Below are 25433 nucleotides of genomic sequence, written 5' to 3' on the forward strand. Positions count from 1 at the left end.
GCTCCGTGGTAAACGCACAGTGTGGTCACAAGTTGATCTGGTGGCCCTTTGCTCTGAGGAGTTACTGCTGACTGAGACTAAAGGAAGGACTCAGTGACAACTTGACTTGATTTAAGAAAGCATAATACACATTATAATAACCGTCTCCAACACTCAACAACACAACATGAATCAGCTACAGGTGAGGGAGAGGAATGAGGAAATACAAACACCTCTGATAGGCTGACATCTACCACCTGTTGGACAGGTTTTGATGTCACACTGGTTTTATTTTAGACTTGGACTCTGAAGTGATGAGGGTGTGACGGCGTCCTCAGATCAAATGGACACAGACACCAGGACTGACAGGAGGACATGAGCAGCGTCTTCTCTCCAGTGTTTCCTCCACATGAAGGTGGAACGTGTCTGTAAACTGACCTGAAGTGAGTTCAGCAGGTGAGAATCAGGATCACTTTGATCTCTTTGTGTTGTTTCTCTGTTTAACTGGAGAATAGAACGATGTTTCAAAAGATATATTTGTTGTATTCAGTAGAGTTTCTCTCTGAGATAAAGAACAATGATCTTTAGAAATATAATGTTCATGTTTCTCAAGTAGTTTCAACAGAAGTTTGTAATCTGAGTGTCTGAACTGGTCTGACAGGTTGGATCAAGCTGAGTTATTTTTAACTGTTAACACTCTGAATGTTCACAACACAACCATCTTAACAATCCTGACACACACTTGGTTTCACTAGTGGAGTCCTGTTTGCTCAGTTCATGTCTCAACTCTCCCAGAGGACAAAACCCGTCCTAGAGGACCTGTGTGTCTGATGGTGTAGTAACAGTTAAAACGCTATACTACCCTGTAACATGTATGTAATAGACTGTAAATAAGTCACAACATGTTAGCCGTCTTATGATTCTCCTGTTATACCTCAGAAAACATCCACAGGCCTGTAATTAATCCTCACATGTGCATTACGCAATCAAGCAATCTCCTTCATCCTCTCCTTAGAGAAACTCATTCCTATAAGCATCACTTCCTGTCACAGACCCTCAGCAGCACGCTCTATGTCAAACCCCTCTGGTGCTAACCACAACTATTTAATGACAGTCCCTCTGCAACCTCTGCTACCTGCTGCTCCTGACTATAAGCCTGTTCATTTGGGACTTTTAAACATCACATCTCTAAATAATGAGTCGTTTTTTTATCTCAGTTTTACTTCATTTGAACGTCTTGATTTTATAGTAAACTCTAAAGATCCAGTGATCATTTTAATAATCTACAGACCGTCCAGGCCTAACAGTGTTGTTATCAGAGCTACTCTCCTATTTTACATCAGCTGCTGTCACTTATACTCTGATGAACAGCAGGACGACCTAGGACGACCTCTGAAACCACAGTCACCACTTTCTGTTATCACTCATCAAGTGTGTTCATGTCTCATTCCATTTATTGAATTCAATTAGCAAAAGCTTCTATACTTTTTAATTCAGTGTTTTATGTCTCATCTTGAATTCTTCAGTATTTGTTATAATTAAAATAAATAATCAGATGTGAGCATTTTGACTGCATCAAACACTTTAACTCTTTGAGCGCTGCAGCGCGGTGGTAAAGCCCCCTGAGGTGAACTTGTGCTCTGTGACTTTGAGCTGCATCATTTAAATTGAGTGAACACGATGCATACTGCTGATCCATTGATATGCATGTAGAGAGCGTGTATGAGAGCTTAATGTCATGTCTTTAATGACACTGCTCCAGGATCAGATCCAACATCCAGAGTGTCTCCAGTGTCTCATGTGAGCTGGACTTTGTATTTGAAACAGGAGCACTGAGTTTGATCCGAGTCCTTCAGTTTGATGGTCTGTTGGTGATAACATGAGATGTTCACATGTTTCTTCTACTTCTTCATCGTCATGTGATCTTCTGCTTATTTGACGGGTTCACGCTGATTGTTTTGACTGTAAGCTTTTAGAAGCTGCTGCTCAGAAATGTTACAACATGTAGGTTATAAATCATGATAGAAGAATGTGATTGATGAACATATTTCACCAAATCTTCATTCAAAATAACACATTTATAAATAAATACATGTAAACGTCACATTGTGTCTCATCAGTGAGACATGCATGTGATCCAAGTTGCTGCTGCTTCATTAAATCTTTGTTAACTGAGCTGATCTTTATCTCTTTAGATGGTTAGTTAGCATCGTCTAGTGGACAGAGAGGAGAACTACATCACCTGACCTGTGATTTGTCTGATTGGCTCGCTGTGAGGACGTGTTATAAAGGAAAGGAAGGACTCAGTGACAACTTAACTTAATTTAAGAAAGCATAATACTCATTACAATAACCGTCTCCAACACTCAACAACACAACATGAATCAGCTACAGGTGAGGGAGAGGAGTGAGGAAATACAAACACCTCTGATAGGCTGACATCTACCACCTGTTGGACAGGTTTTGACGTCACACTGGTTTTATTTTAGACTTGGACTCTGAAGTGATGAGGGTGTGACGGCGTCCTCAGATCAAATGGACACAGACACCAGGACTGACAGGAGGACATGAGCAGCTTCTTCTCTCCAGTGTTTCCTCCACGTGAAGGTGGAACGTGTCTGTAAACTGACCTGAAGTGAGTTCAGCAGGTGAGAATCCTACCAGAGGAATCTGTACATGTTTGATTATCAGGATCACTTTGATCTCTTTGTGTTGTTTCTCTGTTTAACTGACGGTAGAAATGGTTCTTGATGCTGATTGGCTGATCATTTATTTTTGCTTTCAGGTGGAAATATTGTCGATAGTCTTTATTTAAGTTAAAAGACTGATTTGATAATGATTTGCATGTATTAGAAAAAGCGCCAACACCTAGAACCAACTTGAGTTTGACTCACTCATGAAATATGCGTCAGAACGGGTTTGACAGCTTTTGTACAGTGTTTGTGTTCAGTGATGTGAGTCTTGTCGTGATGAATGACTGCATGTTGTTGTGTTTGTGTGAAGGTGTGGACTTTGCTATGAGTCAGTGTGAGGACAGAGAGGAGGGAGTCCCTCCCTCTAAAACCGCTCTGTGTGGGGAACATGACAGCCAGACCAAAGCTCAGAGGTGAGATGAGGATCTCCAGCTGTCCAGGACACATCACTCCACCATCATTGTTCACCCTCTAAGCTCTGTGTGTGTTGTGTTGAACAGACCAGACTCTTCTGAACATGGACCTGGATCCAGCTGTGTGTCCATTAAGAGTGAAGTGTCCGTTGACCTTCCTTTTGTTTTTAAAAGAAAACTTCCTTCAGAGACTCAGTGAGTTAAGATATTGTACATCACACTGTCTGCGAGTGTTCATTCTAGCTGATGAACACTCACACATACATTATGTATGTAGTAGCACACGTGTATTATTAATGACAACATGTAGCCTTAAAATCACTCCGTCTGTTCAAGGAAGGTTTACAGGATTGAAGTTTATCTGTCTTCACAGTCTGTTGCTGGTTGTTTACAGCAGCCTACATTTTCCATCTTTGGGAAGAATGTGAACTGGCTTTTTTAAAGTTCTTTATTCTTCTTTCAATCAGGTTCAAGAAGCAGAACTCAGACTCTCCTGAACCCAGCTGTGTGAGCTTGAAGAGCGAACGGTCTATGAATGCCCCTCTTTGTTTCAAAGAAGCTCAGCTGATAACAGAAAGGAGCTTCATAAGGTATGGAAAGCATCTGTGATACTTTCACTCCTGCATGCTTAGGATGGTTGTGAACATGATCAGAGGCCGCTCTCACTCCAAATCACTTTTAGTCCTCTTTCTTCAGGAAAAAGGCTGCGTAGTACTAAAGTTACAGTGAGGAACGTTTAACTGGTCCTGAACCAGTCTCAGTTTAGTCCTGAACCTTTATCAGACCCCCATCAGTAAAGAGACCATCAGAGAGAAGATGGTCTATTTCTATAGAGTTATTCTTAATGCTCGTCATCGGAGCCACCGGGTCAAATTCTGGTGAAATCAGATGAAATCATGCAGGTTCACCAGAAACTCCTTCAGCTCAGACTCCAGCAGAGACCGGTCCACCGCGGACAGACCCAAATCCGGCTTCACCCACAGCTTTTGACCTGCGGTCGGAGCTCCGGAGGGAGGAGGAGAGCTCAGCTCCCGGCAGCAGCAGCGTTGTCTCCTCCTCCTCTTCCTCCTCCTCCTCCTCCAGGAGCAGAGCTTCTCCTCTCTGGGAGTCAACACCAACACCATGCTGCAGGACACCCAGGACATATTGCTGGATGGGAGGGAAGGGAGGCACAGGAGAACCAGAACCAGGACTGAGAGGGGCAGACTGTCAGACCCTGCTGCAGTAAAATTAGGTTTTCTAAAGAGAATCTGGTGCTCACAAACACGACCACTTTAGTTCACAGGGACCAACAGAAACAACACAAAGTCAAAGGTCCTTGTAGTAACTTTAAGAGTAGCACTGCTTTTTTCTAGAACAGCATCCTGAAGCAATCAGGGCTCTTAACTCCTCCTCATCAGTTCAGTCTATGAACTCAACTTAAACTGTGTCCTTCAGTGGGTCTCTGAATGCATCAAACGCTTGTGTTTTGTATCTGAATTGTTTGTCACCTTTTGTCTTCCCCGAGCAAACACCAAGACAAATTACACAAATGATTGACTCGTAAACTAAAAGAAACACTTTTCTGGAATTTCCTGTGAAGGTTTTTGCTGAACATGTGCACTTATCAGAACTGTTTCTATCAGTGTCGACCAGCAGAGAGCAGACTCATATAAAGAATTTAGCTGAACATGTCTTCATTTAATAGTCCGTGAGGAATCATCTACACAGAAAAAATATTAAGAAGTCTAAAAGAACGCCTCTCTCTATTTAAGTCTTTATTTTTCTGGTTTCTCATAATATGACATGGAATTACTTTGTTGTCATTAAGCCTAAACCCTTTTTCTCTACAGACTTCAGAGATCAGAAGTTCCCAGTAGTCGGCATGTCCAGAAGCCTCAAGCAGACTTGGATTCAGTGTTTGAGGTGTGTACATTTGAATTCTGACTTGTGTAAACTGTCCACCTGTAACAGTAGATGCAGCTACGGTTTTGATGAATTTGAATTATTTTCTGTCGAGTTTGAATGAAATGTGTTTTTTCATCGTCGAGGTAAGATTTCTGTTTTTTAATGGAGTCTGGTGGCTCTGAGCAGAGAAAAACACCTCCATTTCTTCTGTACACCTTGAGCATGTGACACTGAACGTGTAACCACTGCTGATGTGCAGGTTTGCATCTTGTATGGTAACCTCTGCCATCAGTGTGCAGGGCCTAAAACAGGCTTGTTGTGATCTCTAAAAACAAACTTGACGGGAGAATGTGTGCACCTCTACGAGAAATTTTATCCATGTGAGAGGCATGTTATACATGTTATAAATCCACTTAATCATTAACATTCAAACCAGCAGTTATATTTGTGCTTGTGCTAGTGAGCTATAACTATTCCAAAAGAACCTTTCAATTGTCAGAGCTATAAGTCAACTCAAATCAAATTCCGCTCAGTATTTCATCAGTGCTGTCTGCATTGGAGAGGGCTAGACTATTGACCATTAAATGAAGTACAATTTTAGTTTGTGTATAGTTTTAGTTTGGAAAATTACTATTTATTTATTCATGGTTTATTTGATAGGGACGGATACCGTATGCTGTACACAGACAACCTGAAAACTAGTCATTGCAGGCATTGCATTTTATACCTGGGCCTTCACTGCTGAAATACCACCTTATAACCACATGATGGCGCCACAGCTAGGGTTATTATTCGTTTCTTGGGCTGTAACTATATAACGTTACGTATTCGGTACGAGGCTTACAAACCGAACAATACGTTTGAATAATACTAGTGCATTTGGAAAATGCAGAAGCTTAAATTGTAGGAAATATAATGTTTTCTGCACTCACTAGGAGACAGCGGTCTGTGTGACCTCTGAACCACAACAAAAAAACTGCTGGGGCTCCGCAAGTGTTCTGGGAGGCTACGCTAACTAGCTTAACGGGAAAACATGCATTCTGCTACACACTCAAGGGCCATTCAGATATTAGATGTAAAAAAAACGAAACAGTTGACTTACCAGATGCTGATCACATCCTCTTTTCTTTGTTGAGAAAGAGTTTAATCCCACGGTTAAATCCCAACTCACAAATCCGTTTCTCTTCCAATTTCAGCCATTGAGTGTTAAAAAACAAAGCTAGGTAAAAAAATCTACCAAATTTACTCCTGGTATCGGGCTCAGTCGGTGGGTTAAGCACCGCGCTGCTCCGCATATGGCAGCTGGGAAGTTAGTATTTTTTTTTTTTATAGTCATATACATATACACATATACGAAATTGGACTTCTGCATTTAACCCATCCCTGGGTTATCAGGAGCAGTGGGCTGCTGAGAAGCGCCCGGGGAGCAGTTAGGGGTTCAGTGTCTTGCTCAGGGACACTTCGGCACAGGACATGTAGCAGCCAAGGATCGAACCGCCGACCTTGCGGTTACCGGACAGTGAATGTTGACTTGAAGAATCCGGAAATTCCGTGCAGGTTAAAGTGGGAGAGCACGGGGAAAGTCATCCGTCTCTTGTTCAGGATCCAAGTGTGTTCGTTAACGGCGAGGTTAGGACTGTTACCTAGGTTTTTTTTTTTTTTTTTTTCTTTGCCTCTGTGTTCTTTAACATTTTTTTAATGTTGTTACCTCCTTTTAGCAACATGAGTCGAAATGAAATGGCGCAGGGTGAAGGTATGCGGCGGCCTATATAGCCTTGGTGACGTCATGGTTGGTCACAGGCACTCCCTGGGGTTACCGTGGCTCTCGTCCAATGATGGGGGCGTGGTTCCAAAATGTAGTCTTTCAATTTTACATGTTGGCCTCTCTCTTTGTTTCACCCCACATGGGGAAGTCCCAACACCAGTAAATCAAAGCGCTTTATACTTCCTGTCATCATTCACCCATTCTAGCACATTCATACCCTGATAGCACAGCCTTCGGGAGTAATCTGAGGTTAAGTGTCTTGCCTAAGGACACTTCAACATGGACTGGCGGAGCCAGGTATCAAACCGCAGATCTTCAGATTGGAAGACAACGCACTCTACCTCTGAGCCTCAGCTGCAGTAGAGGACCCAGGCAGTGTGTTGTAGGCGTACTCAACCCAGATGAGCTTTGTTTTCTCCCGATGAAGTCGTTCTGTCTGGCTGCTGGGTTGGCGGTTTGACAGCCGGAGGAGAGGCTGACGGTGGCACCCAGGGGAGCACAAAACTATCTTCGGAGGGAGGTAGGCCAGCGACGAAGCCCAGGGAAAAGAAACTGTCTTGGGGGCACACCGGGCAAGCAGCCACATATTTACCCTCCTTGTGAATATATTGCTCCTTGCTCATACTGTTGTTGTTTGTGATCTTCTGGGAAAGGGTCACGTGATAGGGGCGTGACACGCTCAGTGTAAACGTAGCAAAACATATGCGTTTTCAAATGGAAACGTAGTAGTGTGGACATGGCCTCAGGCTTTGACAAAAAATATTATTATTTTTATTTAATTTTTTTCACAGTGCACAATCTTTCAAAGGGAACAATTGTTATCTTGCAGTTTGTGGTGATACCGTGTCACTTTGACAACTAAAATGTGCGTCACATTACGTCGCTGTCTAACGCCCTTCCCTGCAGGTGGCTAATCATGATCTGCAGACCCCCGCCCTCGGTAAACTATCACTGGATAAATCCAAAATAAGAAAAGTCATGGAGTAAAATAGAGAGTTTAATTCTAAGTATTAATTTGCTTTCACTGCCAATGATACTGGCTTACCTGTATGCTTGATATGTGGCGAGAAATTTTCAAACAAAACAATGTAATGTTGAAAGACACTTCCAGAATGAAAAGTGTGAAAAGTATCACGCTGGAGATGAGCGAATAAGAGCGATTTCTCAACTGCTGCAGCAAACTGAGCAAGTTTTTGTTATAGCAGGTAAAATAGCAATACAATTTCAAGAATTGTCTTTATTCTTGTTCTATAAATTCATAAATACAACAAACTATCGTTTTTGTATATATAATACAACTATATATACAACTTTATAAGCTGTGATATCAAATAGCTTTTGCGGCTCCAGACGGATTTCATTTGGTGGAAAATAGGATAAAATGGCTCTTTGGATAGTAAAGGTTGCCGACCCCTGAACTAGGAAGACGCACATTGCAATTAAAACCTATTTTACGGTGAACCCTAGACAAGACAAGACAAGACAGGGTCAAATAGCAGCATCCAACACATGACAGGACAACAGTATGAGGACACATTAGACCATGAAGCAGTGTATGAGATTGCGTTAGACCATGATGCATTAAACTAACCAGAGTACGACGGATAGAGGGAATTAGCAGAAAGCTATGAATAGTAGTTATCTAGAAGAACGCAATGAATAAAAAATGAATAAAAAAGTAGAATACATCAACAGGAGGACATCTTGCAACGCAATCGCGGCGCTACGACGCCAAATCAGGCCAGGCTGTAAAGTGTGGTGGTCCAATGGGTCATTCCCCACTTCTTACCCACATACTTCTGCCGGCCTTGCTCGGACTGCACACATCTTCGAACTCTGTCTTTTTTTAGTTTTTTTGTGATCCTACTATACACTTGAAAAGATTTGTGACTTAATCTATTTTGGCACTTTTAGCGGGACAAATCTGCCCTCAGACAGACAAGCAAACTGTCACAAGGTGAAAACAATACCAGCCGCACACTGAGGCGAAATAAAATAGAATATAACATTTAAAAAAATAACTACACTCGTTGATTTGAATGATTGTGACCAGAAAGACGTGAATGTAATGTCGAGCTCAGCTATGACCAGACAAAACAGGTTATCAGAGAGGACAGTGAGCAGCGACGTAGCTGTGAAGCAAAAACTCCACCACCAGTTATATGCATGTGTATATAAAATCTGAGCAAGGCACATATACAGAGCGAGCACTTTCCCTGCCACGTGAATTATTGCGATGACTGCGTGATACTATCACATGAATCATGAAGAGGAATGCTCACACTGAGGAATACTGACGACTGATTTAGGCATGAGAGTGAGGCGTTTGTGTTTCGGTTGCTGGCCCCAGACACGAGAACATCAGATATCTCACACAATGCAGATTATATCAAATCTGGAGTAGAGGGAAGCCGGAGTCTGAGAACCACTGACTGTGATATTCCTCAAAAGCCCATGAATAGACATGAGTCCCAACTTCAGAGTCAAAAGAAATATAATGGCAAAACATGGAAGAGTTTTTCTGCTATGCCAACTGAGCATGTTTGTTGTGGTTTGTGATGAGGTCAGCAATGACCAGGGTTTGAATGAGGCCGGCGTGATCTTTCTTACGGACTTCATGATCTGTGCTGCTATGGATAACTTCTGATGTCATGAATGGCCACGCCTTTTGGCATTAAGTACTCCCTTTGCTTGATTGAAAATTAAACCATAAACATAACACAACTTCACAGTGTACTCAAGTTAAAAGTCTCAAACAACTTGTAGTAATGTAACATAATTGCCATACAATGGAGACGGCTAAACTAAGGTACGGATGAGAACCTTAAAAGTTATACATTTTTTACCATGACAATTTCTGCAAGTTTCACTGAAGTGAGCATGTAACACTGCAAACGCGGGATATTCTAATACCCTGAGGAAACAGAGGGGTTGAATACATCTTTAATATCCCTGCTTCAAAAGAGCCTTATAAATACCTTTGTTGTAGAGGTTAATTGAGGGCCGCCAACAACTAAAGCAACTAAAAAAAGCAACTAAAAACTATTGTCAAAGCAGCCTGACAATATTTATCTGATTGAGAAGACGGTCTAGGTGTGACATGCTAATTCATGTGTTTACCTTGATGGATGAGCAGCTTGAAGTGAAATGAATGCAGTGTGCATGAGGCCGCTGCCACGAGGAGGCAGAAGTTTAAGGATGTTCGGCCCTGAGGCCTGTATGGACAGTTTGCTGGATTTAGCCAGAGACTGCATGGTGCCGATCAGGTTGTTACCTGCACAGAGTGACTTGGAGTAACCGCTGAGATTTCCAGGCAGGGACACGAGAGGAAGATGGTTTCTCCGCTGCTGATGAACTGACCTGACTGAACTTACGCTAGAGCTTCATATAAAGCTTCATAATTTCTCAGACTGTTTGTCTGGCAACATGAGGTGTCCAGTTTGTGTCGTGTTTTTTAGGTCTTGATGTGTTAAGTTAAAAAAGTAAAGTACTCCCATGAGGAAGGAGTTATATTTGTTTTAGTTACCAAATCTAGATGAAAGATTAAAGTTAGAAACTGAAAGCTACACTGTCAAACTAGAAATGTATCAATGCTCTGAATCAACCACAACACACCAGTTAGCAATAGTCTTTCAGTCCATGACGGACATGTGTGATGTTATTTTCTGTTGGTTTACATTTAAATATGTTTCTGTTTCAGCTGCTTGAAGAAAACATTGTCACTTTTGTGAAGAACGAGTTAAGGAAGTTCCAAAAAGGTCTGAGTCCAGATTACCCAGAATGCCCTGATAATGAGGAGGTGTTGGACGGAGAGGAGGAAGAGCAAAAGAGGAGCAGCAGGGAGGCAATTCTGAAGATCACACTAAACTTCCTGAAGAAAATGAAGCAGGAGGAGCTGGCTGACTGTCTGCAGAGCAGTAAGATGATTTTAAAAACTTTAAATGAAATAGAAGACAACCACTCACTAATTCCATTCTATGATTTGTTTTCATTTCAGGAACTAGTGCTGTACTGTGGAAAAGTAAACTCAAATCTAACCTGAAGAAGAAGTTCCAGTGTGTGTTTGAGGGAATCGCTAAAGCAGGAAACAAAACCCTTCTGAATCAGATCTACACAGAGCTCTACATCACAGAGGGAGGGACTGCAGAGGTCAATGATGAACATGAGGTCAGACAGATTGAAGCAGCATCCAGCAAACCAGACGGACCAGAAACAACCATCAGACAAGAAGACATCTTTAAAGCCTCACCTGGAGGAGAGGAACCAATCAGAACAGTGATGACAAAGGGAGTGGCTGGCATCGGGAAAACAGTCTTAACACAGAAGTTCACTCTGGACTGGGCTGAAGGCAAAGCCAACCAGGACATACAGTTCATCTTTCCATTCACTTTCAGAGAGCTGAATGTGCTGAAAGAGAAAAAGTTCAGCTTGGTGGAACTTGTTCATCACTTCTTCAGTGAAACCAAAGAAGCAGGAATCTGCAGGTTTGAAGAGTTCCTGGTTCTGTTCATCTTTGACGGTCTGGATGAGTGTCGACTTCCTCTGGACTTCTACAACAATGAGATCGTGACTGATGTTACAGAGTCCACCTCAGTGGATGTGCTGCTGACAAACCTCTTCAGGGGGAAACTGCTTCCCTCTGCTCGCCTCTGGATAACCACACGACCTGCAGCAGCCAATCAGATCCCTACTGAGTGTGTTGACATGGTGACAGAGGTCAGAGGGTTCACCGACCCACAGAAGGAGGAGTACTTCAGGAAGACATTCAGAGATGAGGAGCAGGCCAGCAGGATCATCTCCCACATCAAGACCTCACGAAGCCTCCACATCATGTGTCACATCCCAGTCTTCTGCTGGATCACTGCTGGAGTTCTGGAGAAGGTGTTGAAGACCAGAGAGGGAGGAGAGCTGCCCAAGACCCTGACTGAGATGTACATCCACTTCCTGGTGGTTCAGTCCAAACGGAAGAAGGTCAAGTATGATGGAGGAGCTGAGACAGATCCACACTGGAGTCCAGAGAGCAGGGAGATGACTGACTCTCTGGGAAAACTGGCTTTTGATCAGCTGCAGAAAGGCAACCTGATCTTCTATGAATCCGACCTGACAGAGTGTGGCATCGATATCAGAGCAGCCTCAGTGTACTCAGGAGTGTTCACACAGATCTTTAGGGAGGAGAGTGGACTGTACCAGGACAAGGTGTTCTGCTTCGTCCATCTGAGTGTTCAGGAGTTTCTGGCTGCTCTTCATGTCCATCTGACCTTCATCAACTCTGGTGTCAATCTGATGGCAAAAAAACAACCAAGAACCCAATTGCCTAAAGTATTGAGAGCAAAACCTAAGCTAACACATCTCTACCAGAGTGCTGTGGACAAGGCCTTACAGAGTCCAAATGGACACCTGGACTTGTTCCTCCGCTTCCTCCTGGGTCTTTCACTGGAGACCAATCAGAAACTCCTACAAGGTCTGCTGACACAGACAGGAAGTAGCTCACAGACCAATGTGGAAACAGTCCAGTACATCAAGAAGAAGATCAGTGAGAATGTGTCTCCAGAGAAAAGCATCAATCTGTTCCACTGTCTGAATGAACTGAATGATGGTTCTCTAGTGGAGGAGATCCAACAGTCCCTGAGTTCAGGACATCTCTCCACAGATGAACTGTCTCCTGCTCAGTGGTCGGCTCTGGTCTTCATCTTATTGTCATCACAAAAACATCTGGACGTGTTTGACCTGAAAAAATACTCTGCTTCAGAGGAGGCTCTTCTGAGGCTGCTGCCAGTGGTCAAAGCCTCCAAAAAAGCTCTGTAGGCAGATACACTATGGATACATAACCATTACGAAAAATGTTTGATATTTGACTTTGATTAAACATTTTGTTTGTATTAATCCCTGTTCCTCCCCTAGGCTGAGCGGATGTAATCTCTCACAGAGAAGCTGTGAAGCTCTGTCCTCAGTCCTCAGCTCACAGTCCTCTAGTCTGAAAGAGTTGGACCTGAGTGACAACAACCTGCAGGACTCAGGAGTGAAGCTGCTCTTTGCTGGACTGGCGAGTCCACACTGTACACTTGAAACTCTCAGGTCAGGATCAGATGATTTACTACAAAGATGAGGAAGTGGTCTAAGTGTCAGATCTACTAAGTTCATGGTGGTGTTACCAACATGTTACTGTGGGACAACAATGTCTACTAGTGTCTCTGCTAATATGCATTTGGAAATAATGGTGTAAACTCAATGGTGAACTGGCCACTATCCTGCTCGGGATCAAAGTATTGGATGGCTTGTCCAACCGACATGAACATCCTTTGGCCCACCTGCTTTCAGGGAACCAGGACGGTTTAAGTCGTGCTTTTAGTTTGATAGAGCGATCTACTACACTGGAATAACTTATTTCACTGTAATAATGATTTTAAATGTCTTTACAGTGACAGGATTTTCACAAAATGTCTGTTTACAAAAGAAGATGAAACCAAAATGAAAGCCACTCATGTTGATGATGAAAATAATTATTCATTGCGTATCAATATAAGAAACTCTGTGCGTTGTTTTGTGTGTTTGCAGTCTGTCAGGTTGTGAGATCACAGAGGAAGGCTGTTCTTCTCTGGGCTCAGCTCTGAAGTCAAACCCCTTCCATCTGAGAAAACTGGATTTGAGTGAAAACAACCTGAAGGATTCAGACGTGAAGCTGCTGAGTGGTTTTCTGGAGAGTCCACATTGTAGACTGGAGACTCTGAGGTGGGTTCACTGTCTGCTGCTAGTGCATCACCTTCATGTTTCATCAATAACTCTATTTGATTTATCTACGTATAGATCCATGAAGTGATACATTTTCTGGTAATATGTTCCACTTCACATCAGCTGCCTCGTTGTCTGCATGTCATCCTCTACAATCATGAAATGTACAACTTGTCTGGCTTCATGCTGCTGTTGGATGGATTACTGAACAGGCCTACCGGGCAAAGGCCCAGGGGCCCAAAGTGTCAGGGGCCCCCTTGATCTTTACCTACGAAATGTCACTCAAAGAGACACAAAAAGACTACAAGGAGACATAAAGACTACTCTGGTAGTGGGTGTGGTCTGTGCTTAGCTGCAGGGGAGAGATCTGTGGGAGTGGTTCAGGCTCCAGTGTAGCCGACTCCTTGTTACTCGCGGGTCCTCAACACACCACACCGTTTTCAGCAGTTCAGGTTTACTCAAACGCATTTTATTTACAAACTTAAACAAAACTTCACACTGCCATGCGCTCTCTCCTGCCGCCCGGCTCCTCGGAGCGCACACAGGCCAGTGTGCATCAATCAGGCTGACTCTCGTGGGCTGGTGTTCCTCTTCCTTTCTGTGTCTCACCGGCCACCAGAGCTCCAGCCTGCTACTGCTGAAGAGGAATGAGGGATAATTAGCAACCGGTTACAGCTGTGCCAATTAACCCTGGCACTGTTCCCCTGAACCACTCCCACAGATCTCTTCCTGCAGCTTAGCACAGACCGAGCCCACTACCACAACTACAAAGAGACACAAAAAGACAACAAAGAGACACAAAAAGACTACAAAGAGACAAAACGTTCCCTGAATATACTATACTTGATAAATATACTTTGTATACTATACTTGAGACTCAATGTTCATCATTTAAAAAAAAGAGTTTAATTGAATCACAATTAAAGAACCAAACCTTTTTTAATTTTTAGGAAAATAACTGCTGAAGTAATTTCTTTTCTTTTTAAACATTTCTGATGCTTACTTTTTCAGAGCATTTGGTATTTTTCAATATATTTTATTTATAATAATATTTTATTTTCTGATCCGCTCTGAAGAATCTGGATCAATACTGATCAATGATTTTAAATATCTTTACAGTGACAGAATTTTCACAAAATGTCTGTTTACAAAAGAAGATGAAACCAAAATGAAAGCCACTCATGTTGATGATGAAAATAATTATTCATTGTGTATCGATATAAGAAACTCTGTGTGTTGTTTTGTGTGTTTGCAGTCTGTTCAGCTGTCAGATCACAGAGGAAGGCTGTTCTTCTCTGGGCTCAGCTCTGAAGTCAAACCCCTCCCACCTGAGAAAACTGGATCTGAGCTTCAACAACCTGAAGGATTCAGGAGTGAAGCTGCTGAGTGGTTTTCTGGAGAGTCGACATTGTAGACTGGAGACTCTGAGGTGGGTTCACTGTCTGCTGCTAGTGCAGCACCTTCATGTTTCATCAATAACTCTATTTGATTTATCTACGTATAGATCCATGAAGTGATACATTTTCTGGTAATATGTTCCACTTCACATCAGCTGCCTCGTTGTCTGCATGTCATCCTCTACAATCATAAAATGTACAACTTGTCTGGCTTCATGCTGCTGTTGGATGGATTACTGAACAGGCCTACCAGGCACAGGCCCAGGGGCCCAAAGGGTCAGGGGCCCCCCTGACCTTTACCTACGAACTGTCACTCAAAGAGACACAAAAGGACTACAAAGAGACACAACAAGACCACTCTTGTGTTGTTTCCTAGTTGATGAGCCGCTTCTTTGACTTTACCTAACGGCTGGCTCAGTAACTGTTCCCTATCTGACTCGTGGTGAGACACCACAGGATCTCACTGTTAGGAACTCAGTAACGAACACCCATAGATGACGTTATATTGAGTGTTGATGGAGCTGCTACCATGTTAGCATTGCCTAGCACCGGTCGATCAGAACGCCATTGAGAAAACAAGTACAAATCCGCATCATTACGTAGTTATTTCGGAGTCCCTTTTTGTCGGTTTAATGCCGTTAAATCACAGCCAAATCAGTTTATTTTGTGTTCATACAGCTGCAGTAAACAGCCGACGTGTGGCTTGCTAGAGAGAACAGCTCGATGAAATCCACGGAGCTCCTCTGGACTATGTTATGAACCCAGACATGACTGCGTTTAGTTTCCCGTGATATCTGGGACTTCCACAACACGTACTAAGCAGAAATACAGGTTATTTTTTCCACGGTTAATGGCGGACAGTTGAACGGCTTTCAGGGCAATAAGCCACGCCCCCTCTCCGGCGCGTCCAGCACGATTCACGCGAATGAACACAAAGAGTCCCCGGAGAGACCGGCGGTGCGAATGACGCGATTAATGCGATTCGCGCCGCGCCAATACGCTTTTGTTTCTTCTATGTTTTAACAGTCATTGTTTCATTGGTTGGTTATCTTATGCCTGCTTTTGTGGACTGTCTACTGTCCTCAGTTTGTCCTAATGTTGTCTCTGTAATAGTTCACTGTATAGTTACTGAATCGGTTGACAACTAGTTAAACGTACTTCCTCTGGCTCTTTTAGATTGGGTTTAGGTTTAAGCGATACAAGTTATATCTAAAAGAACATGATACATTGCCCCAACAATTCCCCCCTTTGGCCATTCAAGTATTTATAATTCATCAAAACACCAACACATATTACCCACAATGGTTTACATATGCACATCATCCATCGATAAGGTTCAAGCTTTGGCTGTTTTGTGAATGTTAAGCAGCTCTATGTTGTAGCGAGCTAGATAATGTTAACATCAACATGGCAAAATAAATCTCCTGAGATGAGATGAAACACAGAAATCTGACCTCCGTCTCTGTTGAACTGTATAATGAGACAACATATCAGTGAGTTTCATAACAAACAATAAAACAATTTAAACAATTTGTAAGAAATTCTATCATCAAGTATTTATGTTACCATAATAAACATTCTGAATCAACCGTCAATTTAATTGATTCCTTTATCAAGTAAAAAAGAAAAGAAAAGAAAGCACTAGCTGTTTTGTGAGATCATATTTCTCAGATAGCGAGCTGTAATAATCAACATGAGTATTAAACAGAAATGTCACTTTCAAAGTCCTGCTCATCTACGGGAGGAAAACAGTCGGCGTTGGAGACAAGTCAGATGTTGCAGGATGGAGAAATCCCTGCTGAAGCCAGACAAAAAATAAAAATAATGAAATAATAACCCAACTAAATAATAATAAAATAGAATAAAAATAAAAATATGAAATATGAAATATGAAATAAATATAACACAATAATAACCCAACGAAACACAATGGTGAACTGGCCACTATCCTGCTCGGGATCAAAGTGTTGGATGTCTCGTCCAACCAACATGAAAATCCTTTGGCCCACCTGCTTTCAGGGAACCAGGACGGTTTAAGTCGTGCTTTTAGTTTGTTAGAGCGATCTACTACACTAGAATAACTTGTAGCCCACCTTCTCAATTCTATTGTAGTTCAGGGTCTTCATATCATACCCCTGTTGCATGGGAGGTGAATTGGAGAGGGTCTACAATAGACACATTTCAGAGAATGACTGTGACTAAGGTGCAGAGAGGCCTGGTTAGCTGATGATAAAGCTATACTGTCCTGTGAGTTCAAACTCCCATGCATTCACATGTAGCCCTGTTTAGCCCTTACTTTCTACGTTGACATACATTACTTTAACACATGAATAGTCAACAGTCAACTTTTATTATAACACCAAAATTGTGACCCACAGAGAAATAAAACACAATAATAGTACCCGGGATTTGATAGTCAGTGTGATGGGACCATGACGATGGCGCGCTTGTTGGAGCTCATTTGAATCTCAAGGAACAGTTGTGTTCAGTACTTGCTGTTCCTCGGTTCCTCAGAGAGCGCTTGATAACAGACTTGGTAAACCCTGTGTCCAGCAGGAGGCACTGTGATGAGGGGAACATCTGTCCTGCGTCTCTGTCCCTCGGTTAAAGAGCAGTCCTGAGCACATTTACTGCAAGCTAGCGAAGCTACTAGCTTGTTAGCAGCTAAGTCCAGATGCAGCGATAACCTCAGCGGCACTTAAAAGTTTTACCGACCCACCCGGCTTCCAACGCGGCTCACTTTCTGGTATTATTGGACCATACCAACGGTGGGCCGTCAGGGCCTGCTAAGCCTTCTCTGCTGGCCTAAACAGAATCACAAAGTTATAGCTATTTTATAATTTAATAATTCTTCATAAATACAATACATGTATTATAATTTTTTTCCCATTAGCTTATTTTTTCATTGCACAGCTCCTGTCTTCCTCTATTGCTCTGCTTCCAGCACAGCTTGTTTTAAGGAGAGCTTTTATCCAATCAGATTCAGCCTCTATGTCTCTATGTAAGGAGAGCGGCCTGAGGTGCTCTAGGTAGACTTTGCAGTTTAAGTAAATGGGGACGATATTGTTGATTGTCATAGTCTTCAACCAATCAGATCTTTAGTTTGTCATGTTGGGCGTATTTTTTGACGTGCAGATGCTACCGAGGTACCTGCTAAGTACGTCTGTATTAAGGTGCGCCGTGATTGGTCAGTGGGCCAGCGCGTGACTAATGTGAAATTTAAGGAAGCTGGCAGAAGTTAGTTGGAGTAGTAAGAGTTCAAATTGAAAGATATGGAAGAAATTATAACATTTTTAGGGTTTTGCTTGGTGTCGTTTATTTATTTTTATGAACGGTGTTCCTGGCTGACATCGTTGCACATTTTATGTCTGGGAATGTGTTTCATTGTAACTGAGCATCTTGGTGTTTAGAGCTACGCTACGCTAACCTGAGGACGCCATAGCACGGCAGGACACTACAGTAGTTTTGAAAACTTTTAGAGAAACCCAAGTGGATCTACAGATCAACGAACACGTTCGCAGGGAAACAGAGCTCTACAACCGCGGTCCGCTAAAAGACACAAAAAGACTACAAAGAGACAAAAATGTACTACAAAGAGACACAAAAAGACTACGAAGAGACACAAAAAGACTACGAAGAGACAAAAAGTTACTTGAATATACTATACCTTACTTGATAAATATACTATGTATACTATACTTGAGACTCAATGATCATCATTTAAAAAAAAGAGTTTAATTGAATCACAATTAAAGAACCAAACCTTTTTTAATTTTTAGGAAAATAACTGCTGAAGTAATTTCTTTTCTTTTTAAACATTTCTGATGCTTACTTTTTCAGAGCATTTGGTATTTTTCAATATATTTTATTTATAATAATATTTTATTTTCTGATCCGCTCTGAAGAATCTGGATCAATACTGATCAATGATTTTAAATATCTTTACAGTGACAGAATTTTCACAAAATGTCTGTTTACAAAAGAAGATGAAACCAAAATGAAAGCCACTCATGTTGATGATGAAAATAATTATTCATTGTGTATCGATATAAGAAACTCTGTGTGTTGTTTTGTGTGTTTGCAGTCTGTTCAGCTGTCAGATCACAGAGGAAGGCTGTTCTTCTCTGGGCTCAGCTCTGAAGTCAAACCCCTCCCACCTGAGAAAACTGGATCTGAGCTTCAACAACCTGAAGGATTCAGGAGTGAAGCTGCTGAGTGGTTTTCTGGAGAGTCGACATTGTAGACTGGAGACTCTGAGGTGGGTTCACTGTCTGCTGCTAGTGCAGCACCTTCATGTTTCATCAATAACTCTATTTGATTTATCTACGTATAGATCCATAAAGTGATACATTTTCTGGTAATATGTTCCACTTCACATCAGCTGCCTCGTTGTCTGCATGTCATCCTCTACAATCATGAAATGTACAACTTGTCTGGCTTCATGCTGCTGTTGGATGGATTACTGAACAGGCCTACCGGGCACAGGCCCAGGGGCCCAAAGTGTCAGGGGCCCCACTGACCTTTACCTACGAAATGTCACTCAAAGAGACACAAAAAGACTACAAAGAGACATAAGGACTACTCTGGTAGTGGGCGTAGTCTGTGCTCAGCTGCAGGGGCGAGATCTGTGGGAGTGGTTCAGGCTCCAGTGTAGCCAACTCCTTGTTACTCTCGGGTCCTCAACATACCACACCGTCTTCAGCAGTTCAGGTTTACTCAAACGTATTTCATTTACAAACTTAAACAAAACTTCATACTGCCGTGCGCTCTCTCCTGCTGCCCGGCTCCTCGGAGCACACACAGGCCAGTGTGCATCAATCAGTCTGACTCTCGTGGGCTGGTGTTCCTCTTCCTCTCTGTGTCTCACCGGCCACCAGAGCTCCAGCCTGTTACTGCTGAAGAGGAATGAGGGATAATTAGCAACCGGTTACAGCTGTGCCAATTAACCCTGGCACTGTTCCCCTGAACCACTCCCACAGATCTCTTCCTGCAGCTGAGCACAGACCACGCCCACTACACAACTACAAAGAGACACTAAAAGACAACAAAGAGACACAAAAAGACTACAAAGAGACAAAAAGTTACTTGAATATACTATATATACACTATACTTGATAAATATACTTTATATACTATACTTGAGACTCAATGTTCATCATTTTAAAAAAGAGTTTAATTGAATCACACTTAAAGAACCAAACCTTTTTTGAATTTTTAGGAAAATAACTGATTAAAGACACTTTTTTTAAACATTTCTGATGCTTACTTTTTCAGAGAATTTGGTATTTTTCAATATATTTTATTAATAATAATAATATTTTATTTTCTGATCCGCTCTGAAGATTCTTGATCAATACTGAACAATGATCTTAAATGTCTTTACAGTGACAGGATTTTCACAAAATGTCTGTTTACAAAAGAAGATGAAACCAAAATGAAAGCCACTCATGTTGATGATGAAAATAATTATTCATTGTGTATCGATAAAAGAAACTCTGTGTGTTGTTTTGTGTGTTTGCAGTCTGTTCAGCTGTCAGATCACAGAGGAAGGCTGTTCTTCTCTGGGCTCAGCTCTGAAGTCAAACCCCTCCCATCTGAGAGAACTGGATCTGAGCTTCAACAACCTGAAGGATTCAGGAGTGAAGCTGCTGAGTGGTTTTCTGGAGAGTCCACATTGTAGACTGGAGACTCTGAGGTGGGTTCACTGTCTGCTGCTAGTGCAGCACCTTCATGTTTCATCAATAACTCTATTTGATTTATCTACGTATAGATCCATAAAGTGATACATTTTCTGGTAAGTTTTAGGAAAATAACTATTAAAGTAATATTTAAATAAAAACATTTCTGATACTACATTTTTTCAACACGTTTTGAATTTTTTTTTCTAATCTGGTCTTTAGAATCTGGATCAATACTCTATCAATACATTTTGTAACAATGTCTCAAAGTTCTATAAAGCATCATCCATTTCACATCTTCATCAACCTGTTGTGCTCCAGGTTCATTTGAACATTTGCTTTGTGATCAGTTTGTCCTGAAAGTTCATATTAGAGTTGAAACGAGTCATGAATTCTCCTGACTTAAGCTGCTTTTACACGTCTGCTACCACGCTGCAGGAAACCCTTGTGAAGTTGAGTTCCACATTTAAAAGATGAACACATCTGATTGGATTATGAACAAATTGTTTCTCTTCATCATTTCTTCTTCATGCAGATTGAGTTACTGCAGTTTGTCAGAGGTCAGCGGTTCTTCTTTGCTCTCAGCTCTGAAGTCTGAAGTGATCTACTGCATACAAGTTCATGGTGGTGTTACCAACATGTTACTGTGGGACAACAATGTCTACTAGTGTCTCTGTTAATATGCGTTTGGAAATAATGGTATAGAGTGAATGGTGAACTGGCCACTATCCTGCTCGGGATCAAAGTGTTGGATGTCTTGTCCAACCGACATGAACATCCTTTGGCCCACCTGCTTTCAGGGAACCAGGACGGTTTAAGTCGTGCTTTTAGTTTGTTAGAGCGATCTACTACACTGGAAAAACTTATTTCACTGTAATAATGATTTTAAATGTCTTTACAGTGACAGGATTTTCACAAAATGTCTGTTTACAAAAGAAGATGAAACCAAAATGAAAGCCACTCATGTTGATGATGAAAATAATTATTCATTGTGTATCGATAAAAGAAACTCTGTGTGTTGTTTTGTGTGTTTGCAGAGTGTGCACCTGTCAGATCACAGAGGAAGGCTGTTCTTCTCTGGGCTCAGCTCTGAAGTCAAACCCCTCCCATCTGAGAAATCTGCATCTGAGCTACAACAACCTGAAGGATTCAGGAGTGAAGCTGCTGAGTGATTTTCTGGAGAGTCCACGTTGTAGACTGGAGACTCTGAGGTGGGTTCACTGTTTGCTGCTAGTGCAGCACCTTCATGTTTCATCAATAACTCTATTTGATTTATCTACGTATAGATCCATAAAGTGATACATTTTCTGGTAATATGTTCCACTTCACATCAGCTGCCTCGTTGTCTGCATGTCATCCTCTACAATCATGAAAAGTACAACTTGTGTGGCTTCATGCTGCTGTTGGATGGATTACTGAACAGGCCTACCGGGCACAGGCCCAGGGGCCCAAAGGGTCAGGGGCCCCCCTGACCTTTACCTACGAAATGTCACTCAAAGAGACACATAAAGACTACAAAGAGACACAAAACGTAAATTGAAAATACTAGACTGTACCATACTTGATGAATATACTTTATATACTATATTTGATAGAGTCAATGTTCATCGTTAAAAAAAAGAAAATGTAATTGATCACACTTAAAGAACCAAACCTTTTTTTAATTTTTAGGAAAAGAACTGCTAAAGTAAATTTTTTTTTATTTCTAATGCTGACTCTTTTCAGAGCATTTGGTATTTTTCAAATAATTTTATTAATAAAAATAATATTGTATTTTCTGATCCACTCTGAAGAATCTGGATCAATACTGATCAATGATTATAAATGTCTTTACAGTGACATGATTTTCACAAAATGTCTGTTTACAAAAGAAGAAGAAACCGAAATAAAAGCCACTCATGTTGATGATGAAAATAATGATTCATTGTGTATCGATATAAGAAACTCTGTGTGTTGTTTTATGTGTTTGCAGTCTGTCATTCTGTAAGATCACAGAGGAAGGCTGTTCTTTTCTGGTCTCAGCTCTGAAGTCAAACCCCTCCCATCTGAGAGAATTGCATCTGAGAGGAAACAACCTGAAGGATTCAGGAGTGAAGCTGCTGTCTGATCTTAAGAAGATTCCACATTGTAGACTGGAGACTCTGAGGTCAGTAGAGGGTTGGAGTCAGTCCATGCTGGTTTCAGCAGTGTTGTACCAAACACAGATCCACAGGCTTCATGATTGGACGAGAGAGAGAGAGCAGTCAGCCAATCAGATGAGTCACAAGCTTGTTGTGATTGTGTTTGAGTCGATGTGTTGTTGTTCACGTCTACAGGAAGTGAAGCTTGTTAACAGCTGACGGCATCACCAGATGTTTAGAGACAGTGGTCCTCATTCATCAAACTATCAAACTGTTGATCAGTTCATCTTTGTCACAGCTCTGAGATCAGTCTGACTGAAGCCTGCACATCACTGGCTCTCACTTCATAGAACCAGCGTTACATGTAGCCAATCATCAATCATGGCTGAAATAACCACTAGTGCTGCTTTGTACAAGTTGAGGAAGTCCCAGATATCTGAAACCAAACTCCATCATGTCTGGTTCATAACATCATCTGGAGGCTGTATTCACTGTATCTATCCAGACACTCGTCGGCTGGTTTACTACAGCTGTATGAACCCAAAATAAACAGATTCAGCTGTGATTTAAGTTCAACAAACATTCAAAGGACGCTGAAATAACTATATAATGATGTTGATTTATAAAAAGTCTGAATTCATGCTTTGTCAGGTCTGTCCACAAGATGACAAGCTAACAACTGTTAAAATGGTTGTTTTCTGAATGGAGTTTGGATCAATAAATGCTAGGCTATGCTAACATTGTAGCTGCTCCATCATCTAGGCATAAATAGGTCAGCGTGGTTATTGTTTGTACCATAGACAGTCTTTGGTTCATACTATTATATACATTTATACACATAGTTTGGTCTCTGTATGAGGTATCGTAGAGCTCTGGGTGAACACAGACGGATACAATATGTTTATCCTCCATTTGTGATTCAACAGCGTCAGGACGTCAGTGATGAAGGAGGAGAATCTCAACGCTGAAAGGCTTTAACGACACAGCCTCACGTGTGTTTCTTACTCCATTGGAAATATTTAAATTTGCATCGCCTTTCGTCTCATTGGCAAAAATGTATGTCTATTAGCGTCTTTGCATTTACTTTTTATGTAATCGCGTCGCGTGAATAGTCTGCTTGGCGATTGTTGTGAACGCAGCATAACAGGGTTAAATCCATCTTTACAGTGAGCAGTGAACACCTCTCTGGTTCTGCAGTCATGATGCGTTCAGGACTCTCAGCACTTTATTTCAGTGAAACCTGCAGAGTCAACAGACTGGAGGCCCAAAGTGTCTGCAGGTGTGTGAGCTTGGAGCTCAGTGTAGGTTAACATGAGAGCTGAGAGGAAGCTGCTCTTTCTACTGGATGTGCTGCGTCACTGACTGACGGCTGATGAAGGGAGTCTCTGGAAACACTGATTCATCTCTTCTCTTGTCTTCTTCTTCTCTCATCAGTTGGGAGTGATCTCTGTCAGCTGAGTCCTGATGATCCAGAGAGCATCTGGAGACTGGAGACTGCTCCACCACCTCCACCTGGATTTTATTTAGTGTACCAAACACCAGAAGACTTTTAAAGACTAAAGTCTGACACCCTCTCACATATAAAGACATCGGGCCTCATATAACAGCAGATTTATTCTTATTTAGGGCCCGAGGACCTTTTGAAATTCTACTGATTATTTTTGTTAGGGTTCATATTTGTTGTCTGCCGCTTCAGCTCAAACTCCTGTGAGCTGGAATGAGGTAGAAAAATGAAACTTGGAACAATAACTAGAAATGATGTTCATGTGCTTCTCAAGACATGTGACTCCGATCGGCCACATGGTGGCGCTGTAATCAACGTCCCAAAATGCGATGTTTGAAAAGCCACGCCCCTCACACCAGAAGTCCCATCGACTGGAAATTTGTTTTGTTTCATGATAATGTTCAACCACATTTGTAAAACTATTGTTAAAACGCTCAATAGGGGGCACCACCAGTAGTCATGATGTGCATGGTGCTTTACAGCTATTTTAAGTACGATGAATCTGTCATGATTTTACTTCTTTGATTTATATTATTGCTGAGTGGTCATTTAATGATGATGATGTTTGAGTGACTTTCAGTCATTTATCGATGTGATATCAGACATGCTTTGTGTGAAGCATAATTGGTTGAGATGATTTAATGAGATGATCTTGGTTTGACATACTTTGCTCTGATCTTTGTCAGTCAGCAAAGGAAACAGGATGTAAGGTCAGATGCTGTAACCATGGTAACTGTTTAGGAGACACCCTGACTGATGTTCCACCAGGAAGACCAGACAGGAACCTTAGAAATAAGTGCTAACCTCAAGAAGCCTGTCATGAACTGTAAGACGACGTTAACAGCTTCATCCAATGATTTACTAATGTTTAGTTGTGACCTGAACTTTTGAACTTTGCCTTTTCTTTTCTTTTCATATTATCCTTTTTTTCTAACTTTTAATCTTCTTTTTATTGTAAAAACCAAATAAAACTGGTTTGTATTTTGTACATTCCAACCAAAGTCCAGTGTTGCTGGTCTCTGAGGGTGTCTGCGTAGTCTCCATGAGGTCAGAGAGCTCTTCTCCTGGGAGAGCATTAGAAGAGCATTTTAGGACCCAGGTTTCTCCACTGGTCATTTGCTGATTTGGACAGAGAGATGTGTGGGTAGGAATCGTCAACCAGGAACACACGCTGTTGTGCGGGGGTCGATCTCACTGAAACAGCACTTCTCTCTGTGGACCAAAACAGAGTAGAACACTGGAGAGGATCATTCAGCCACTGATAAAAG

The 25433-nt window shown here is 41.7% G+C and overlaps 1 protein-coding gene across 3 annotated transcripts; it reads left to right on the top strand.

The window, feature by feature from the left end:
• The first annotated feature begins 327 nt into the window (after positions 1-327).
• On the top strand, positions 328-25157 carry LOC306706356 (NLR family CARD domain-containing protein 3-like). 3 transcript variants are annotated; one of them, XM_079173397.1, is made up of 16 exons: positions 328-435; positions 2469-2627; positions 2983-3085; positions 3173-3280; positions 3553-3675; positions 4918-4990; positions 10438-10654; positions 10735-12538; positions 12639-12812; positions 13293-13466; positions 14722-14895; positions 18948-19121; positions 20385-20558; positions 21579-21752; positions 22514-22687; positions 24096-25157. In XM_079173397.1, the coding sequence occupies exons 3-16, from the start codon at positions 2997-2999 to the stop codon at positions 24103-24105; spliced, it is 3642 nt and encodes a 1213-aa protein (XP_079029523.1). In that variant the 5' UTR covers positions 328-435; positions 2469-2627; positions 2983-2996; the 3' UTR covers positions 24106-25157. The 3 variants fall into 3 exon arrangements, with proteins under 3 accessions (XP_079029523.1, XP_079029524.1, XP_079029525.1); XM_079173398.1 differs by having other exon boundaries at positions 2469-2614; XM_079173399.1 differs by lacking the exons at positions 21579-21752; positions 22514-22687.
• Positions 25158-25433: the final 276 nt, after the last annotated feature.

Source organism: Pholis gunnellus (genome assembly GCF_910591455.1).
Source record: "Pholis gunnellus genome assembly, chromosome: 14".
Classification (NCBI taxonomy): domain Eukaryota; kingdom Metazoa; phylum Chordata; class Actinopteri; order Perciformes; family Pholidae; genus Pholis; species Pholis gunnellus.